This window comes from Pristiophorus japonicus, chromosome 4, assembly GCF_044704955.1.
Source record: "Pristiophorus japonicus isolate sPriJap1 chromosome 4, sPriJap1.hap1, whole genome shotgun sequence".
NCBI classification, from domain to species: domain Eukaryota; kingdom Metazoa; phylum Chordata; class Chondrichthyes; family Pristiophoridae; genus Pristiophorus; species Pristiophorus japonicus.
The window spans coordinates 26,847,955-26,867,696 of NC_091980.1; the positions used below are offsets into that span (position 1 = coordinate 26,847,955).

Here is a 19,742-nt window from a genome sequence, read left to right on the forward strand (position 1 = left end):
CTAGCTATGAATTCCGGGAGTTCATGTCAGGTAACGGCATTAAACATGTCAGGACAGTGCCGTTCAAGCCGGCTTCCAATGGCCAGGCGGAACATGCGGTCCAAATCATAAAGCAAGGCATGCGCTGGATTCAAGGACCCTCCCTTCGATACCATCTATCGCGCCTCCTGCTGGCCTACAGGTCCCGACCGTACTCACTCACGGGAGACCTGCCAGCGGAACTTCTCATGAAACGTACATTAAAAACTCGGCTGTCCCTCATTCATCCAGTCTTGTCAGACATTGTTGAGGGCAAGTGCCAGTCCCAACATGAGTGCCACGACCGTAACTCAAAGGGGAGATGGATAGAAATCGATGACCCTGTATTTGTTCTTAATCACGCTGTGGGGCCCAAGTGGCTCGAGGGTACTGTAATTGGTAAAGAGGGGAATGGGGTCATAGTGGTCAGACTCAACAATGGGAAGATATGCCGCAAGCATCTGGACCAAGTAAAAAAAAAGGTTCAGCATGGACACTGAGGAACCTGAGGAAAATCATGAGATGCTGCCCACACCACTGCCAGTGAACGAGCAACAAGAACCTTCAGCAGCATGCACAGTCCCTGCCGTCAGCCCGGACGAGCCGGAATCACCACAGGTGACAAAGACGTATGCAAAGGCTCAACAACCAGAGCCCCAACTGCGGCGCTCCACGAGAGAGCGTCGACCGCCTGAAAGATTCAATCTTTGACCCAAAGATGTTGGGGGGGAGGTGATGTCATGTTTGTAACCTTCACATAACTGTAACCTTTATGTAACAAAACTGTACACTGTATACAACTGAGAAATGCACACCTTGACCACAGGGGGTGAACTTGTGGGAGACACTCCTCACCTGGTCATCCAGGTATATAAAGGGAGGTCCCATGCAGGGCCATCACTTCTTGGTCCTGTGAATAAAGGTACAGGTCACAGAGTGACCTTGTCTCCGGTATGTGCCTCGTGTTGATTTGCTGTAGTGTGTAAGGACACAAGAGCGATGTCGGATCTGGAACGCTCAGCCTGAAAAGGAGTTGGAAGCTGATTCCATAAATAATTTTAAAAGGGAGTTGGACAGTTGGTTGTGGATGAGGAACTTACAGGATTAGGGACAAAAAGTGGGAACGTGGAACTAAGCCTGACTGCTCGTTCAAAGAGCCAGCACTGGCACCACGGGCCGAATGGCCTCCTGCTGTGCTGTAGGTTTCTATGATTCTATGAAAAAGCACAGTACAAACCTAAGAGACTCATTGGGTCATCGACTCTGTTCTAGTTGACTGTCAATCTCTGTATCTTTCTTATTGCTCAGATGTTCCGGATAGACCCGTCATATTACTCCCGGAGGATATAACTGAAGGGAGACCTGCAAATATAATCTGCAAAGCCTTCTATGCTTGCCCTGATAATCGTCCCATTCTAACCTGGAGTGAATTGCCAGAGTCCACTGTCAACACCGTCACCAAAAACAGTGACGAGGTTTCCACTGTGCTGATGTTTAACCCTTCGTTCAAGCATCACGGACAAACTGTTCTCTGTATATCCGACTACCTTGAAACCAACCATCGACTGGTGAACTCTGTCACCTTGAGTGTAAAATGTAAGTATTAGTTATAAAGTCTTGCTTATGTTCCAGGTGCAATCGGTCCCATATTAAGGCGCTGGAGAAGGTGCAAAAAATAGATGTACCAGAACTGAGAGCTTATAGCTATCAAGAAAGACTGAACAAGCTGGGGTCCTTTTCTCTTGAAAAGAGAAGGCTGAGGGATGATCTGATAGAGGTTTTTAAAATGATGAAGGGCTTCAATAGGGTAGACATAGAGAAAATGTTTCCACTTCAGGTAGTCGAAAACTAGGGACGATAAATATAAGTTAGTCACTAATAAATCCAGTAAGGAATTCAGGAGAATCTTCTTTACCCAGAGAGTGGTGGAAGTGTGGAACTTGCAACCACATGGAGTGGTTGAGGCGTATTGCAAAGATTCATTTAAAGGGAAGCTAGATAAGCACATGAGGAAGAAAGGAATAGAAGGATATGTTGACAGGGTGAGATGACGTAGGGTGGGAGGAGGCTCGTGTGAAGGATATGGATCAGTTGCGAAGAACGGCCTGTCTCTGTGCTGTACATTCTATGCAATTCTATGCAAAATCAGTCTCTAATCAGGAACACAGAGCTGTTTGTACACATGCTAGTATTGGAGCTATATCCAGTCCAAACTTGCATTTTTCCCCAATCTAAGGGCTCAATTTTCCCCAAAGCATTTTGTTAGCATACTTGAAGAGTTACGCCCGATTTTTGGGGGCCTAAGTACAAGCCACAATGCGAGCTGAGGCTGCAAAGTGAAGCATACAGCCATCTCCCAAGAATTAAAAGAATTGAAAAACACATAGCAGCATCTTATCTCAAAACCCGCCCAAAGGGCTTGCCAGTCCGGTCCCATTGTCAGTCCCCAGATTGATTAATTCTCTCTCTCTCTCTCTGTGAACTGGGGACCGAGAATGGGAGCGAACCGGGAAAATGGGGACCGAGAATGGGACCGGACAGCCTTCGGGCGGGGTTGGGGGTATGTTTTTCAATTCTTTTCGTGTGTCCGGGCATCTGCTGTGCTGATTTCCTTACCTGCGCCGATTTCCTTAACTCTAGGGAAGGTTTTTCTGGAGAGGCCCCATACGCTGGCCTAAGCACAACTGGAGTAACACTCAGCTGGCCAAACTTCCCTAAATGGCCAGAATTGGTGCAGGTGGCTGGTTATGCTCCCTTTGGCTGAAAAAAAAACTGGTCTAAAAAAATTGTAACTAACTGAGTTACGCTGGTGCAAATTGATTGGGGAAACTGTGGTTTTTTCAACTAGGCCAAAAAGAGCACTGGGGAAAATTGAGCCCTAAGTCTGGGACTCACATGTTAGATGTTAAACTCCCTTGGGCTCACTTTTTAAAAATTCATTCTCGGGATGTGGGCATTGTTGGCAAGGCCAGCATTTATCGCCTGTCCCTAGTCGTCCTTTGAGAATATGGTGGTGAGCCACCTTCTTGAGCTGCTGCAGTCCCGTGTGGTGAAGGTTCTCCCATAGTGCTGTTAGTTAGGGACTATCCCAGCAATGATGAAGCAACACCTGATGTATCTCCAAGTCAGGATAATGTATGTGTGACTCGGAGGGAAACTTGGAGGTGATGCTGTTCCCAAGCGCCTACTCCCCTCGACCCTCTAGGTGGTAGAGGTTGCTGGTTTGGGAGGTGCTGCCGAAGAAGCCTTGGCGAGTTGCTGCAGTGCATTTTGTAGATGGTACACACTGAAGCCACAATTCACCGGTGCTGTGGGTGTTTAAGGTGGTAGATGGGGTGCCGATCAAATGGACTGCTTTGTTCTGGATGGTTTTAGGCTTCTTGAGTATTGAGTATTGTTGGAGCTGAACCAGAGCAAGTGGTGAGCATTCCATCACACTCCTGATTTTACCTCAGTATTTTAATGTGTTGATAATTTTTGTATTTCAAAGACTTCCCTCGAAACACTCTCATCCTAATGACATTCAAAAAAGGAAATATGATTTCCCTGCGGTGTTCCAGTGAGGGTAATCCAGCAGTCCACTATTTCTCCTGGTCCAAGGTCTCCCACGGAAAAGATACTGAGATGAGCCAAGTTGGTCAAACTATCACTATTCCCCATGGCATCGGAGAGGAAGTCTCCTACTACTGCACAGCAACAAGTGCCTTGGGCAGTTCAAGGTCTCTGCCTGTTAGAATTCCCAACAAATGTGAGTACTTTTAAGTCTGATTTATAAAACATTTCAGGTTTCTGCATTGATCCCAAATAAACCGCTTTCAGTTCAAATAGAAGAAATAAAGAACTTCCATTGACATAAGGCCTTTTACCACCTTGGGACACACTCACTCCAGAGTCTGAAGCACCATAATCCATGCCAACACTTCCAGTCATTCAATTAGCCATTTAATTAGATCATGGCTGATCTGTACATAACTTTGCTCCATATCCCTTGATACCCTGATCCAAAATCTATTCATCTCAGTCTTGAAAGCTCCAAATGATCCACAGCATCCTATGTGTAAAGAAATGCTTCCTGACTTCACCACTGAATGGCCTAGCTCTAATGATTAGGTTGTGCCCACTTGTTCTGGACTATGCTCACTTGGGAAAATAGTTTCTCTCTATCAACATCAAATCCTTCAATCATTTTAAACACCTTGATTAGACCACCCCTGAATCTTCTATATTCGAGGGAATACAAACCAAGTCTATGCAACCTGTTCTCATAATTTAAACCCTGGTATCATTCTGGTGAATCTGCTCTCCAAGGCCATCATATCCTTCCTGAGGTGCGATGCCCAGAACTGAACGCAATACTCCAGATGTGGTCTGACCAATGCTCTGTACAACTGTAGCCTACCTTTCTCCTCTTTTGTATTCCAACCCTCTTGAGATAAAAGCCAATGTTCCATTAGTATTTTTGATTGCTTTCAAACGTTTAAAATTCTGACGGGGTTAGACAGGTTAGATGCAGGAAGAATGTTCCCAATGTTGGGGAAGTCCAGAACCAGGGGACACAGTCTAAGGATAAGGGGTAAGCCATTTAGGACCGAGATGAGGAGGAATTTCTTCACCCAGAGAGTGGTGAACCTGTGGAATTCTCTACCACCGAAGGTTGTTGAGGCCAATTCACTAAATATATTCAAAAAGGAGTTGGATGAAGTCCTTACTACTAGGGGAATCAAGGGGTATGGTGAGAAAGCAGGAATGGGGTACTGAAGTTGCATGTTCAGCCATGAACTCATTGAATGGCGGTGCAGGCTAGAAGGGCCGAATGGCCTACTCCTGCACCTATTTTCGATGTTTCTTTGTTTCTATGTTTCATGTACTTGTCTACTGAAACTGGATAATTCAATGGGCCTTTCCCCAAAACGTGTCTTACAGATGATGCAATCATACTGTCGGAGTCGAGGTGCACACAGTATCTGACCAACGTGACCTGCCTTTGTGTCGTTGAATCCAACTCATCCGTTGAGGCCATGTGGCATCTGCCAGGAAGAACTATCGGGGTGACTGGATCAGGCGGGGTCTACGAGACACAGTCCACCAGGGCCGGATCCTTGATAACCAACACACTCACCATCAATGGGAGCAACATGACCATGAAGACACTCAACTGCTCTGTGGCGAATTCTCAAGGTCGCACACCATCGCAGATGCAATTGGAAATTCAGGGTGAGTGTCTGCCCATGGATCTTTTAATGTTAATTTGAAAGAGATTCAACAATGTACAGAGACAGACAGCTATTTTTTTTTAATTCATTCATGGGATGTGGGCATCGCTGGCAAGGCCAACATTTATTGCCCAGCCCTAATTGCCCTGGTGCTGGTGAGCCGCCTTCGTGAATCGCTGCAGTCCCGTGTGATGAAAGTGCTCCCTCAGTGCTGTTAGGGAGGAAGCTACAGGATTTTGAGCCAGCGATAATAAAGGAACTTCAATATATTTACACATCAGGATGGTGTGTGACTTGATGGGAACTTGGAGATGATGGTGTTCCCATTCACATGCTGCCCTTATCCTTCTAGGTGGTAGAGGTCGCAGGTTTGGGAGATGCTGCCGAAGAAGCCTTGTTGAGTTGCTGCAGTGCATCTTGTAGATGGTACACACTGCAGCCACGGTGTGCCGGTGGTGGAGGGAGTGAATGTTTAAGTTGGTGGATGAGGTGAAAATCCTGGATGGTGTCGAGTTTATTGAGTGTTGGAGCTGCACCCATCCAGGCAAGTGGAGAGTATCCATCACACTTCTGAATTGTGCCTTGTAGATGCTGGAAAGGCTTTGGGGAGTCAGGAGGTGAATCACTCGCCGCAGAATACCCAGCCTCTCTCTTGCTCTTGTAGCCACATTATCTATGTGGCTAGTCTATTTAAGTTTCTGGTCAATGGTGAACCCCAGAATATTGATGGTGGGGGATTGGGCACTGGTAATGCCATTGAATATCAAGGGACGGTGGTTAGACTCTCCCTTTTTGGAGATGGTTATTGCATGACACTTGTGAGGCACGAATGTTATTAGCCCAAGCCTGAATATTGTCGAGGTCTTGGTGCATGCAGGCATGGACTGCTCCATTATCTGAGGAATTGCGAATGGCACTGAACACTGTGCAATCATCAGTGAACATCCTTTTTTCTGTCCTTATGATGGAGGGAAGGTCATTGATGAAGCAGCTAAAGATGGTTGGGCCTTGGAGACTGCCCTGAGGAAATCCTCCAACGACCACAATCATCTTCCTTTGTGCTTGGTATAACATCAGCCAGTGGAGAGTTTTCCTCCTGATTCCCATTGACTTCAATTTTACTAGGACTCCAGTCACTCTCACCTCAGAAATTCAGCTCTTTTGTGCTTGTTGTGTTCAAGTCCATCCATGGCCTCACTCCCCCATGCCTCCCCCACCCCCAACCCCACCACCACCACCACCGGCACATCTTTCTAACCTCCTGCAGCCCTACAACTCTACGAGATCTCTGCACTCCTCCAATTCTGGCCTCTTGCACATCCCTGATTTTCGTCACTCCACTATTGGCAGCTGTGCCTTCAACTGCCTAGGCTCTAAGCTCTGGAATTCCTCCATAAACTTCGGGGATAGTAACTTTCAAAAGTGAATTCGATATAATCTTGAAGTGGAAACATTGCATGCGTTTGGTGAAAAAACAGGGCAGTGGGAATAATTGGATAGCTCCTTCAAAGAGCCGGCACAGGCTGATGGGCCAAGTGGCCTCCTTCTGTGCTGAAAGATTCTATGATTCTATGATTTATGTTCTTTACCAACACTGCTTTCCTTTCCACCCCCCCCCCCGTGAAATCATTAATATTGCAGAAGAACAGGGAACAAGGGGTGCTTGGCATCAGCATTTAGTGTGGGGCCCACTTCAGTTTGAACAAACATGCAGTGAGAAGGTCTGTAAAAGACATGAACCCAACACAGCTGCATCTGACACCTCTGAGGCAAGAGAAGCTTTGCTGCTGTGCTTCAAAGTGTCTGCTGGAGTCAGGCCCGTCCTGAGCCTGGGGAGACAATTCTGTCTACAATGCTGTATCAGAATCAACCTACAACAATATTGTTGGCTTGAAAATAATCCCTAAGATAATGAGGATCCAAAGTTATTCCTTAGACAATGAGGATCCAAATTGATTCCTTAGCAAATGTGGATCCAAAGTGCGCCAAGCAGACTGAATCACAATAGCCAATTAGCTGGGTTTAAGAGCAAACATGAAGGTTAGGCTAATTAGTGATTTATGATGGAAATACTGCCATGAGTTCTGATTCCTCCTAACCCATTGTCTTGTAAGTCAGTACAGAATGTATCTCAATTGTTGCGCCATTTAGACATTGTGTCGGGTGGAAGACTTGCTTCACTAAACAGGGTCCTGAGATCCATGAGCCAATATAGAATTAACTTGTGCACTCCCTGTCCAGGATTCCCTTCCATCCATTGGGTTGATGGAGCCATCTGTTGGGTCAAGAATTGTCTTCAGATACCTAAAAGTTGTGTGCTGAGGAAAAGGCATGAACACGGGTGGATATAAGAAACACAGGCAATGTGACTATGGGCTAGACTTTCCACTTTTGTGCCGATCGGCCAAAAACGGGCGTTATTTCCAGCGTGGGCGGTAATAATGGGTTTTGAGATTGCTGGATTATTGCCCATTTTCAAAACGCTAACTTTCCATTTTTAAAAATGGCCATGACCGCGAGCGATCTGAAATGTGCGTTAGCGGTAAATTTTTTTGACCTTCTGCCGTAAAGTGTCGCCGACCATAGCAACGGCATGGCCACGCTCGTTTCCCACATTTCAGGAGGTCAGGGGTCATCATTACATGTGCATAAGAGGAGACAGAGAGAGAGAGGGAGCAGAGAGCAAATGAAAGTGTGTGTGGGTGTGGTGTGTGCTTCTTTGGCTGTTGTGGGAGGCACGAGGGAGATTCACCATCAGCAAAAAGCGTACTAAGCACAAAGAAGGTAGTTGGCACCGAGTTTTTGTGGAAAAAATAATATTTAACATGGAAGGGATGGAGGAGGTGACCCAGCATGCTATGCAGACTGACGCTGGTGAAAGCAGTGAGCTGGGAGAGGAATAATTGGGAGGACGAAAAAGAGCGAGGAGGTTGTCGGACAAGGCAAATGCCTCCCTCATGCAGGAGGTCGAGTCACGCTGGGGTCAATTGACCCAAGGAGGGCGTGAGAAGCCCATCCCAAAGGCCTACCAGAAGATATGGGCCGAGATAGCCGATGTGGTCTCGTTGGCGACCAACGAGGTGCGAGAGGGCAACCAATGCCGCTAGCGATGGAACGACCTTGTTGGAGCCGCAAGAGTAAGTATTACATTTATTTACATGTACTTATATATTTATATAATTGGAATTGTAAGTGTAATGAGTGATTAAAATCAGATGTGATATCTTACACTTAAAGGGGAAAGGTTGTACTCAAAGCCTGCGATCATGGTGTACATCTTTAGGTAAATAATGATAAGTTTCATTATAATCATGATTACATCATGAGTTGTATCAATCTCTGTGACAGTATCTAGCAATGATATCATGCAATGATCTCATGCCATGTCATGCTGTTGTTACCTTTTACAGAAGAAGCTTTCGAGGAATAGGGATGAGCAGAGGCGAACAGGTGGGGGGGCCACCAATCATTATCGACCTCACCGACATCGAGGAGCGGGTGCTGGTACTTGTGGGGACCCACCCCCGGTCGGCCACGCAAGCAGCAGCAGAGCCTGATGTGATGCCACACGAGGAAAGTATTTACCATTGCATGATGTAAAGTCAATAGATGCCACACCCACTCATATTCGACCAATATTATATGTCATAAAATTCTTCTCTAAATAATGATGACCTCATGAGAATCATTGCAATGCAGAATTTGGTGATGGTCATGAAATGTGATGTCTGTGATGATCTTGATAGTGGTGTTGCTTTTGTCATACATATGTTGTGTGTAGCGCTGGACTCACCTTGTGACCCTAGCACTCCCTTCTCCTCTAATAACCTCATTTATATTTCGCAGCTCAGCCAGCAGTGCGGCCCATGCAAGAACACTGAGCCCAGAAGGTGGGGGCGCGTGGATGGATTCGCTGGACTCTCCTCCATCTGGTGCTGGCGAGCACCGATTCTCGCCCGTGCATCTGCTGGGTCCCTTCTCAACAGATGACAGTACCGACTTCGAGGAGCCTGTATCCCCAACCTCCATAATCCATTCGACACCAATGACATCTAGTGCTCCTGCGGCCATTCCCACATCCACCGTGGAGGTACCGGGCCCAAGCATCTTGCCGCAGGGCACCCCGGGTGTCTACAGGACGGCACCGACCAAGTGGAGGTTAGTTCGACATGGCAGGTCTGCTTCACGAGCGGCAGATCTGAGCAGGGACATGGTACATGTCCAGGAGGAGTGTAGACATAGGTCAGCAGATCCAACAATGGGGGGCATAATCCTCCAGCCACCATGACGGAGTATGTGCCGTGGATGGCAGAGGCCCTGGAGCTGATAGCCAGGAACACTGGTGGCAGAGACCTCCCAGTGGTCCCAGAGCAGGGCACTGCACCCCAAGGTGCCGCACCCCCATTGCCAACTATACATAAGAGCCAGGAGAAAGAGCTTGCTTCTGGCCCGGAGGACATTCTCACCTCAGGACCTTCCTCTCCCGCATCCGTCCAAGCAGCGGTCTGCCTTCATCCCCCCCCCCCCCCCCTAATGAAGCAGCGTCTGAGCAGCTCCTCGGCCAGGCGGCTTGGAGTCAGGAGGGGAAGGGGAAGGTAGAGGTGGGGAGGGGAAGCGGGTGGGGGGAGGGGGAAGGAAAGTAAGGTGCGTGGCTACAGGTGTTGTCTTGGAATATTTTTATGGTGTTGGTGCTATTTTAGTGGGAGGGTCAGGGGAAGGGACGAGGGGGCTACCTTGCTGGTTTGCATTTGTGTTATGTGTTGCTGGAAATGGTGACCAATTAAATAAAGCAAATGTGATAAATTTGTTGTGGGATGGGGTGTTTTTTACAGTTATAATTATGATTTCACACAAATGGTCGGATTAAATGTTTTTTATTTAACATAACCTTGTTGCGCATTGTCTCAGAAAGCTGCACCGTTACACACTGGTGATTCCTTAACATGAAGGGGTATAATTACACTTAACATGAACCAATTTAAACTTTAACTGTCACCAAGGTGATGCACAGCATTGATGTATGACCTGCACACCCAGCAGTGTTGCAACTTTGTAAATAACAACGACGTTCTTTCGAGCAAAGCGCTCATTTATGAGCTGCTAACATAAGAGTCTTGCAGCTATGTAGCCACCACAGGCCCTTTCCTACAGTCTAGAGGGTGGGGGGCATGGACATGGTTTCAGCATCCGCCTGATTGTCTGGCCCGAGGTCCCTTCTGGCAATTCTTGTTCCCTCCTAATAGCCAAGTTGTGCAGGATTGAAGCACATCACCATGAATTGAGCTATCCGCTCAAGGTGGTATTGGAGCTCTCCTCCTGAGTGGTCCAGGCATCTAAAGTGCTGCTTAAGCACTCCAATGGTTTTCTCGAGGATATTGCAAGTGGCTCTGTGACTTTCGTTGTATCGCTTCTCTGCCTCGGTGTAGGTGTCACACAGGGGGGTCATCAGCCAGGTGACGAGGCCATATCCTTTGTCACCAAGCATCCAGCATTGACCTTGTAGCTGACTGGTAAATATGTCAGATACAGTGCTCTCACGCAGGATGTGAGCATCATGGATGCTGCTCAGAAATTTGGCATTCACTGCCATTATTATTTGCTGGTGGTCAACAACGGGTTGCACATTCAGGGAGTGGAATCCCTTGCGGTTCCTAAAAACCTCTGCATCCTGAAAAGGTGCCCGCATCGCGATGTGCATACAGTCTATTGCTCTCTGCACCTTGGGGAAATTAGCAATTCGGTAAAATCCTATAGCCGTCTCAGTCTGAGCCTCCTTGGTCATGGGGAAGCTGATAAAGTCCATCCTGCATGCGTAAAGGCTTCAGTGACCTGTCTAATGCAGCAATGTGTGGCATGCTGAGATATAGCACAATTGTTGCCAGCTGAGGCCTGAAAGGAACCCGACGCGTAAAACGAAAGTGCCACCGTGACCTTGACCTCAACGGACAGTGCGGTCCTGATGGTGCTGGCAGGCTGCACATCTCCTCTGATGAGTTGGCATATCTCACTGATAACCTCTTTGTGGAAGCGCAGTCTCCTAAGGCAGGTGTTATCGAACAAGTTGAGGTAAGACCGCTTCTCCTTCTAAGTGCGGGGGGTGTAAGGTCTGGTCCTCCTCATCAGTCTGGCACGTCTTAGATTGGGCACATAAAGCTGTCGAATATATCTTCTGCCATCTTTAGTCTGCAGCATGTGAGTACTCATTAAGACAGGCTGCGAAATTACAGGTCCCATTCCAATAACAATCAGTATTTATACCGATTGTTCACAAACAATAAGTGTCTCCACTAAGACACCTAAAGTAAATTCCAATCATCCACAGTATGATAAGATGTTTGTTCAGGTGTTCACATCACCTTAAAAGACCTCCAGAGTACATCCAAACTCCCCCCAAAGTTGAAGCAGCCTTTTAAATGAAGTGACCTGTGATTTAGAAAATGGTGTCCATACCGCTGTGATTAGTTCAGGTGAGAGCAACTTTTTCACAGCGGTTCTTTCGGTGAGCGATATTGTCGGGAAGATGTGTGCGAGGTGCCAAAAGTAACGCTGGACGATTTTCTGGGCGTTAGTTTCGGCAAATGTGATCTTTACGACAAAAATACAGTGGCCGGGCGGTATTATTAAATCCCGGCGTTAATTACGTGCCGAAAGTAACGCTGGGCAATATTATGGGTGTTGGTTTCGCCCATTCTGATCTTTCCGCCCAAAAAAAGTGGGCGGGTGGTATTATTTTTTATCGGCGTTACGTACATGCCGAAAGTAATGCTCGTCGATAAGTCGATAAGAAATGGTCGTTAGTTTCCATTTTGTGGCTAAATAGGTGATATATAGACGTTATAGCTCATTTCCGCATTAAAATGGACATTAAGTGGGTGGTATACATGCAAAAATAATGGAAAATCTAGCCCTATGAGTGTCCGACATGTGGGTTCACTATAATGCTGATTGTCTAACCCTTCCTCCCCAATCCTCCTCAACATTCACAGAATGTTGGTGTGATGTGTTTTATATTCATTTTTGGATTACTTTGACTCAGAATTTATCAGGGAGAATTACAGGGTGGACATGATGTTAGAAGAAGAGATCAAAAAAGTTATCAAGACATTTAAGATAGAAAGCGGGGGCGGGGGGGGCGGGGGTGCGGGGGGTGGTGAGCTAATTGGAAGGCTAGTCAAACTTAAAGAGAATAAAAATCCTGGTCCGGATGGATTGCAGCCTAACATACTAAAATAAGCTAGGGACGAGATAGCAGAGATACAGTTTTATATATCTATAAATTTATTAGAAAAGGGAATAGCACCAGAGGACTGGCGGACAACTAATGTTATACCTCTATTTAAAAAGGCAGATAGAACAAGTCCATGGAAGTATAGACCAGTTAGCTTAATGTTGGGGGTAGAAAAGATAATGGAATCTTTACTCAAAGATGTAACAGAAGTACATTTAGAATCTAAAAATATAATGCAGAATGTATTTCATGCTTGACAAACCTTATTGAATTATTTGATGAATTAACAGAAAGAGTAGATAGGTAGTGTAGTAGATGTAATGTACTTTGATACACTCGCCCATCGCTAGTTGCCCTAAGAAGATGGTGTTGGTGGACCTGCTCCTTGAACCTTTGCAGTCTGTGTGCTGAAGGTGCTCCCACAATGTTTTTAGGTGGAGGATTCCAATATATTGATCCAGTGATTATGAAGGAACTATGATATATGTCCAAGGTAGGATGGTGTGTGACGTCGAGGTGATGGGCATCCTATGGACTGGAGGGTAGTTAATGTAACGCAACTTTTTTAAAAAGGAGGGAGAGAGAAAGCGGGTAATTATAGACCGGTTAGCCTGACATCAGTAGTGGGGAAAATGTTGGAATCAATCATTAAGGATGAAATAGCAGCCCATTTGGAAAGCAGTGACAGGATTGGACCAAGTCAGCATGGATTTATGAAAGGGAAATCATGGTTGACAAATCTTCTGGAATTTTTTGAGCATGTAACTAGTAGAGTGGACAAGGGAGAACCAGTGGATGTGGTGTATTTGGACTTTCAAAGGGCTTTTGACAAGGTCCCGCACAAACGATTGGTGTACAAAATCAAAGCGCATGGTATTGGGGGTAATGTACTGACATGGATAGAGAACTGGTTGGCAGACAGGAAGCAGAGAGTCGGGATAAATGGATTCTTTATTCATTGGCGTTTAGAAGGATGAGAGGGGATCTCATAGAAACATATAAGATTCTGACGGGACTGGACAGGTTAGATGCGGGAAGAATGTTCGCGATGTTGGGGAAGTCAAGAACCAGGGGACAAAGTCTTAGGATAAGGGGTAGACCATTTATGACTGAGATGAGGAGAAACTTCTTCATTCAGAGAGTTGTTGACCTGTGGAATCCCCTGCCGCAGAGAGTTGTTGATGCCACTTCATTGTATATATTCGAGAGGGAGTTAGATATGGCCTTGACAGTTAAGCGGATCAAGGGGTATGGAGAGAAAGCAGGAAAGGGGTACTGAAAGAATGATCAGCCATGATCTTATTGAATGGCGGTGCAGGCTCGAAGGGCCAAATGGCCACATTGCTCCTTTTGTCCTTCTTTGTGCGAGAGAGGTCCTACAGGAGGGAGGTGCAGTCAATGTTACCTTGGGGAGTTCCTTGTTTGCCCTGTAGAAGGTATACACTGCAGCCATTGTGTGCCAATGACGGAGGGTTTGGATATCAAGTCTAGTGGAGCGACAAGACATCCAGTACTAAATATTGATATTTCTCTCCTCACCGGCATTGTTAGAAGAGTGGAAAGGTGACAATCCACAAGATGTGATGGCACAGGAAGGTTTGTGTGCACAGATTCCATGTCATTACAGTTATCCATCGCATCTGGCAAACCAAATGAGAGGTGGAGTCTGGTATAATAATGAGGAATTGAGATCATCATCTATAGCTTTTCACTCCAAGGATCACAATCACGAGTCACCACGGTTACGCCATCGGACCCGTCTGTCTGGAGATCTGAAAGATGGTGACTGTTCCCTGATTATAAATGACATCACACAGCAAGATGCAGGAGCTTATTTTTTCAGAATAGAATTTGACAATGGAGAAAGCTATAACTACTACCCTGCAACACGGCTTCATGTTTCTGGTAAGTGCTGTGTTATAATTACTCAACAATTCACATTCAACCGTCATTGGGAAATAACATAAACTGTGGCAGTTCCATATCAGCACAAAACACAGCTTATTATAATGCAGGTTATTGACTCCCACCTATCTTTATAATGGTGTTTAAAGGTCTTGCATAGAGACAAAATAAATAACATACATTTCTATAGCGTCTTTCATGACCTCAGGGTCACCCAAAGTGCTTCACAACCAATGAAGTATGTATGAAGTGTAGTCACTGTTGGAAAATAGGAATCATGGCAGCTAATTTTTGCATAGCAAGGGTCCAAAACCAGTAATGAGCTCATTGAACAGATCTTTAAGAAGTGACATGCCAGTGCACCCCAAGCTGTGACCTGCCCCTCCACCCCCATCCAGTATTGTCTTTCTGGGTGGTAGAAGTTTTCACAGGGGTGGGAGGTGCTGTTAATGAAACCTTGGTGAGTTCCTTATTTGTTTTGCAAATGGTACACACTGCAGCCATTGTGCGCCAGTGATGGAGGAGGTGGATATCGGGTCTAGTGGAGTGACATGTCATCCAGTGCTAAATATTGATATTTCTCTCCTCAGCGGCATTATCAGAAGAGTGGAAAGGCAGCTGTCCACGGGATGTGATAGCACAGGAAGGTTTGTGTGCACAGATTCCATGCCATTACAGTTATCCATCGTGTTTGGCAAACCAACCGCGAGGTGGAGTCTGGTTTAATGCGGAGAAGGTGAAACCATGGGCTCCCCTAGCCTTTCACTCCAAGGATCACACACATGAGTCGCCACGATTACGTCACCGGACCCGGCTGTCTGGAGATCTGAAAGATGGCGACTGTTCCCTGATTATAAATGACATCACACAGCAAGATGCAGGAGCTTATTTTTTCAGAATAGAATTTGACAACGGGAAGAGCCATAACTACTACCCTGCAACACGGCTTCATGTTTCTGGTAAGTGCTGTGTTATAATTACTCAACAATTCACATTCAAAATTCAATGGGAAATAACATAAACTGTGGCAGTTCCATGTTAGCACAAAACACAGCTTATTATAACACAGCGTCTGATTATCAATAACCTGGCAATACCTGCCAGTTCAGTCCTAAAGCAACCTCAAATACTTTTCATTAATGATTAAATGTTTTGACTGTGTCCATTACTTTTATCGGGTTATCTCATCCCATCAATATATCCTTCTATTCCTTGCTCCCTCAAGTGCTTATCTAGCTTCCCGTTAAATGCATCAATGCTTTTCGCCTCAACCACTCCCTGTGGTAGCGAGTTCCACATTTTCACCACTCTGAGTGTCAGGTGTGGCTCAGTGCATAGCACTCCCACCTCTGAATCAGAAGGTTGTGGGTTCAAGTCCCACTCCTGGGACTTTGGCATTAAACAATCTAGGCTGACACTCCAGTGCAGTGCTGAGGGAACACTGCACTGGTGGAAGTGCCGTCTTTCGGATGAGACGTTAAAGTGAGGCCTCATCTGCTCTCTCAGGTGGATGTAAAAGATCCCACGGCACTATTTCAAAAGAAGAGCAGGGGAGTTATCCTCGTGTCCTGGCCAGTATTTATCCCTCAATCAATATAACAAAAAAACAGATGATCTGGTCATTATCACATTGCTGTTTGTGGGAGTTTGCTTGTGCACAAATTGGCTGCCGTGTTTCCCACATTACAACAGTGACTGCACTCGAAAACTACTTAATTGGCTGTAAAGTCCTTTGAAATGTCTGGTGGTCTTGAAAGGCGCTATATAAATGCAAGTCTATCTTTCTCTCTGGGTAAAGAAGTTCCTCCGGAAATCCCTGCTGGATTTATTAGTGAATATCATATATTTATGGCCACTTGTTCTCTTCTTCCTCCACAAGTGGAAACATCTTCTTACTGCTAACCTCACAAATCCTTTCATAATTTTAAGACCTCTATGAGGTCACCCCTCAGCCTTCTATTTTCTAGAGAAAAGACCCCCAGCCTGTTCAGTCTTTCCTAATCGTTGTTACATCTCAGTTCTGGTATCATCCTTGTAAAAGTTCTGTCTCTTGGAGGACTGTGATCTCTTTTGGAACTGATGTTTCACGTTATATTTATCTAAAAGGATCCATTCTCTGTGTGTTAGATTTCACAGATAAACCCACGATATTCCCTGCTGAGATTATTGCAGGAAAGCGTGTCGACGTAAGCTGCACCTTCAACACCACATGCAATGGAACAGCACCGGTCTTAACCTGGGTCAATCCCGCTGATGTACCCGGCTCAGTGTCAAACAGTGTAACTCAGCATGGCATCACCCTGACATATACTTCTGTTCTGACTCTGATCCCATCACTCAAACACCATGGACAAACTATCACCTGCAGAGTCAGATATCCATCTGTTTCATCGGAGCAGACACTAGCACTAACTGTGCAATGTAAGTACGGATATCCTTTATTCTAAATTACACGTATAATAGTCTATATTGTGCCCAGCAAGATCCGACAAATTGCAATGTGCTTTAACCAGATCATCTGGTTTTTGCTGATAAATATTGGCCAGGACACCCGGGAGAACACCTCTTTTAATATTGTCATGGGATCTTTTATGTCCACCTGAGAGGACAGATGATGCCCCGGTTTAACGTCTCATGTGAAAGAAGGCACCTCCGATAGTGCAGCACTCACTCAGTACTGGCCCTCCAAAGGTGCAGCACTTCCCCAGAACTGTGCCTCCGACAGAGCAGCACTACCTCTGTACTGCCCCTCTGACAGTGCATTTGTCATGCTGTAATTACACCCTCCCACCACTGTGCGATTACATACTGTTTTGATATTTCTTGCTGGTTTGCTCTCATATTCTATCTTCTCCCGTTTTATACATTTTTTAGTCCTCAATTGCTGTTTTCTGAAGCTCTCCCAATCCTCAAGCTTACTACAATTCTTTGCAACATTATAAGCCTCTTTTAAGCTAATACTATCCTTAACTTTAGTTAGCTACAGATGCATCACTTTTTCCTTTGACATTTTATTTCTTAAGGGAATGTATATCCATTGCGAATTAGTGATATTTATTTAAATGATTGTCACTGCTTATCTACCGTCATACCGTTTCATCTGATTCCCCAATCAACCTTAGCCAACTCTCCCTCATATCTTTATAATTGGCTTTATTTATGTTTAGTATCAGTCGGGCTGAAATTGGTGAAGGCCAAGGGCCGCCCAAAGGATCGCTGATGGCTGCCGAGATACCTGACAGTACTTTGGGTGGGAGTTTTGGCAAAAAGGTCCTTGAAAGGGTGCCTGGTGGCAAAAGAGGGATTTACGCAGTCAATCTGGGCAGCAGTGGGCGGGAGCTCCCAATCTCGGCAGCAAAGGCTCTTGCCGCCTAAGTGCCATTGAGGATGGAATCAGGCCCATGGAGGATGGAGTCAGGCCCATGGAGGGTCGAAGAGCTGCAAAGAAAAATCAATTTAAAAAAAATCGAACACCTTCAGGTAAGTCGCTGTGAGCAAAATTTTAAAAAAATATTCACTAACATTTTTTTGCATGTCTTCATATCTACCGTCAGGGATAGACTATCACGCAGCGGTCCTTCCCCGTTCTGGCGCCGATTCCCACCGACTCCCGCCCGCACCAATCTGGCATCTCGGCAGGCAGGAGGTCGCTCGCGCCACTTGGCCATTCGCTGACGTCAGCGGGCGGTTCCCAGTGGTTCTCCCCTCCCGCCTGCTCTAGCCCAAGTGCAAACTGGCACAGAGCGGAACCCGAAGAGGAATGTCGTCAGATCTCAGCAGCAGTAAGGCCATCAATTTTGGCCCCTCAGTATTTCACTCTCAAACCCAATATGAAATTCTATGATATTATAAATCAGTCTTCCAAAAGGTTCCTTTGCTATGATTTTACTAATTAATCCTGCTTCATTACACAATAAGAAGATCTAAAATAGCCTGTTCCCCAGTTGGTTCTATGATGAATTGTTCTCGGAAACTGACTCAAATGCATTCCATGGACTCGTCCTCCAGATGACCTTTGCCAGTTTGATTTGGCTAGTTTATATGAGATGAAAGTCCCCCACGATTATTGCATTGCCTTTGTTCCAAGCTCCTATTATTTGTTGCTTAATACATTGTTCAACAGTATAACTATTGTTAGGGGGCCTATAAACTACTCCCATCAGTGTTTTCTGTCCCTTGTTATTTCTTATCTCCACCCATACTGATTCTACTTCCTGATCTTCCAAGCCAAGATCCTTTCTCACTACTGTCCTTATTTCATCCTTTATTATCAGGGCTATCCCACTCCTTTTCCATTCTGCCTGCCTTTTTGAAATGGCAAGTATCCTGGAATATGTGGTTCCCATTCTTGGTCATCTTGCAACCATATCTCTATAATGACTATTAAATCAAACCCATTAATCCCAATTTATGCCACTAATTTGTCTATCTTGTTACAAACTCAGATAAAGGACCTTTAATTTTAACTTTTCACCATTACTCCCTGCTTTCACTTTATTTACTGATGCACTATTACCTTTAAACTCTCTGTCCCTTCCTGTCAAACTCTGCTTATCTTTATGCAAATTGCTACACTGTTCCATTGCTTTGAATTTTCCCTTCAGATTTTGAAATTTCCCCTCACCTGATCCCTCCATCCCCTTTTAATTTAAAGCCCTATCTACAGGCTTAGTGATTTGATTCGCCAAGACACTGGCCAGGACACTGGTGGAACCTGTCCCAATGGAACAGCTCCCTCTTTCCCTAGTACTGGTGCCGGTGTCCCATGAATCAAAACACTTCCTCCCACTCTTTGAGCCATGCATTTAACTCTTTGAATTGCTTCTCCCTATGCCAATTTGCATGTGGCTCTTGTAACAATCCAGAGATTATTACCTTTGAGATTCTGCGTTTTAATTTAGATGCTGGCTCCTCAAAAACTCTTTGCAAAACCTCATTCCTAGTTGTACCTATGTTGTTGGTTTCTACAAGGACCACGACAACTGGATCCTCCCCACCCCACTCCAAATTCTTCTCCAGCTGCGAGGAGGAATCCTTAACTCTGGCATCAGGAAGGAAACACAGCCTTCAGAACTCCTGGTCGTGGCTGAGAGAAAAGTATCTATAACCTTGCCTGTGCTGTCCCCTACCACTACAATATTGTTTTTCGCTCTCCCCACTTGATTTGCCTCCTCTACCATGGTGCCATGGTCAGTTTGCCCATCCTCCCTGCAGACTCTGCCCTCATCCAAACCGGCAGCAAGAAGCTCTTACTTGTTGGATAAGGGCAAAAGCTGAGGCTCCTCAAGCACTGCACCTGAGTCACAGTCACACCCTCCTGTCCTGACCACTAACCAGATCTGTCCCACTACCATTACCTAACCTAAGGGATGTGACTG

The 19,742-nt window shown here is 45.7% G+C and overlaps 1 protein-coding gene across 1 annotated transcript in view; it reads left to right on the forward strand.

Annotated features, from left to right (window-relative positions):
* LOC139262849 (myelin-associated glycoprotein-like) overlaps window positions 1-19,742 on the forward strand; it is a 76,282-nt gene that overhangs the window by 18,444 nt on the left and 38,096 nt on the right. The window contains exons 2-7 of the mRNA XM_070878044.1: window positions 1,327-1,614; window positions 3,509-3,766; window positions 4,942-5,232; window positions 14,011-14,364; window positions 14,955-15,323; window positions 16,492-16,785. Coding sequence (XP_070734145.1) covers window positions 1,327-1,614; window positions 3,509-3,766; window positions 4,942-5,232; window positions 14,011-14,364; window positions 14,955-15,323; window positions 16,492-16,785 — 1,854 coding nt within the window. The remainder of the gene's footprint in view (window positions 1-1,326; window positions 1,615-3,508; window positions 3,767-4,941; window positions 5,233-14,010; window positions 14,365-14,954; window positions 15,324-16,491; window positions 16,786-19,742) is intronic.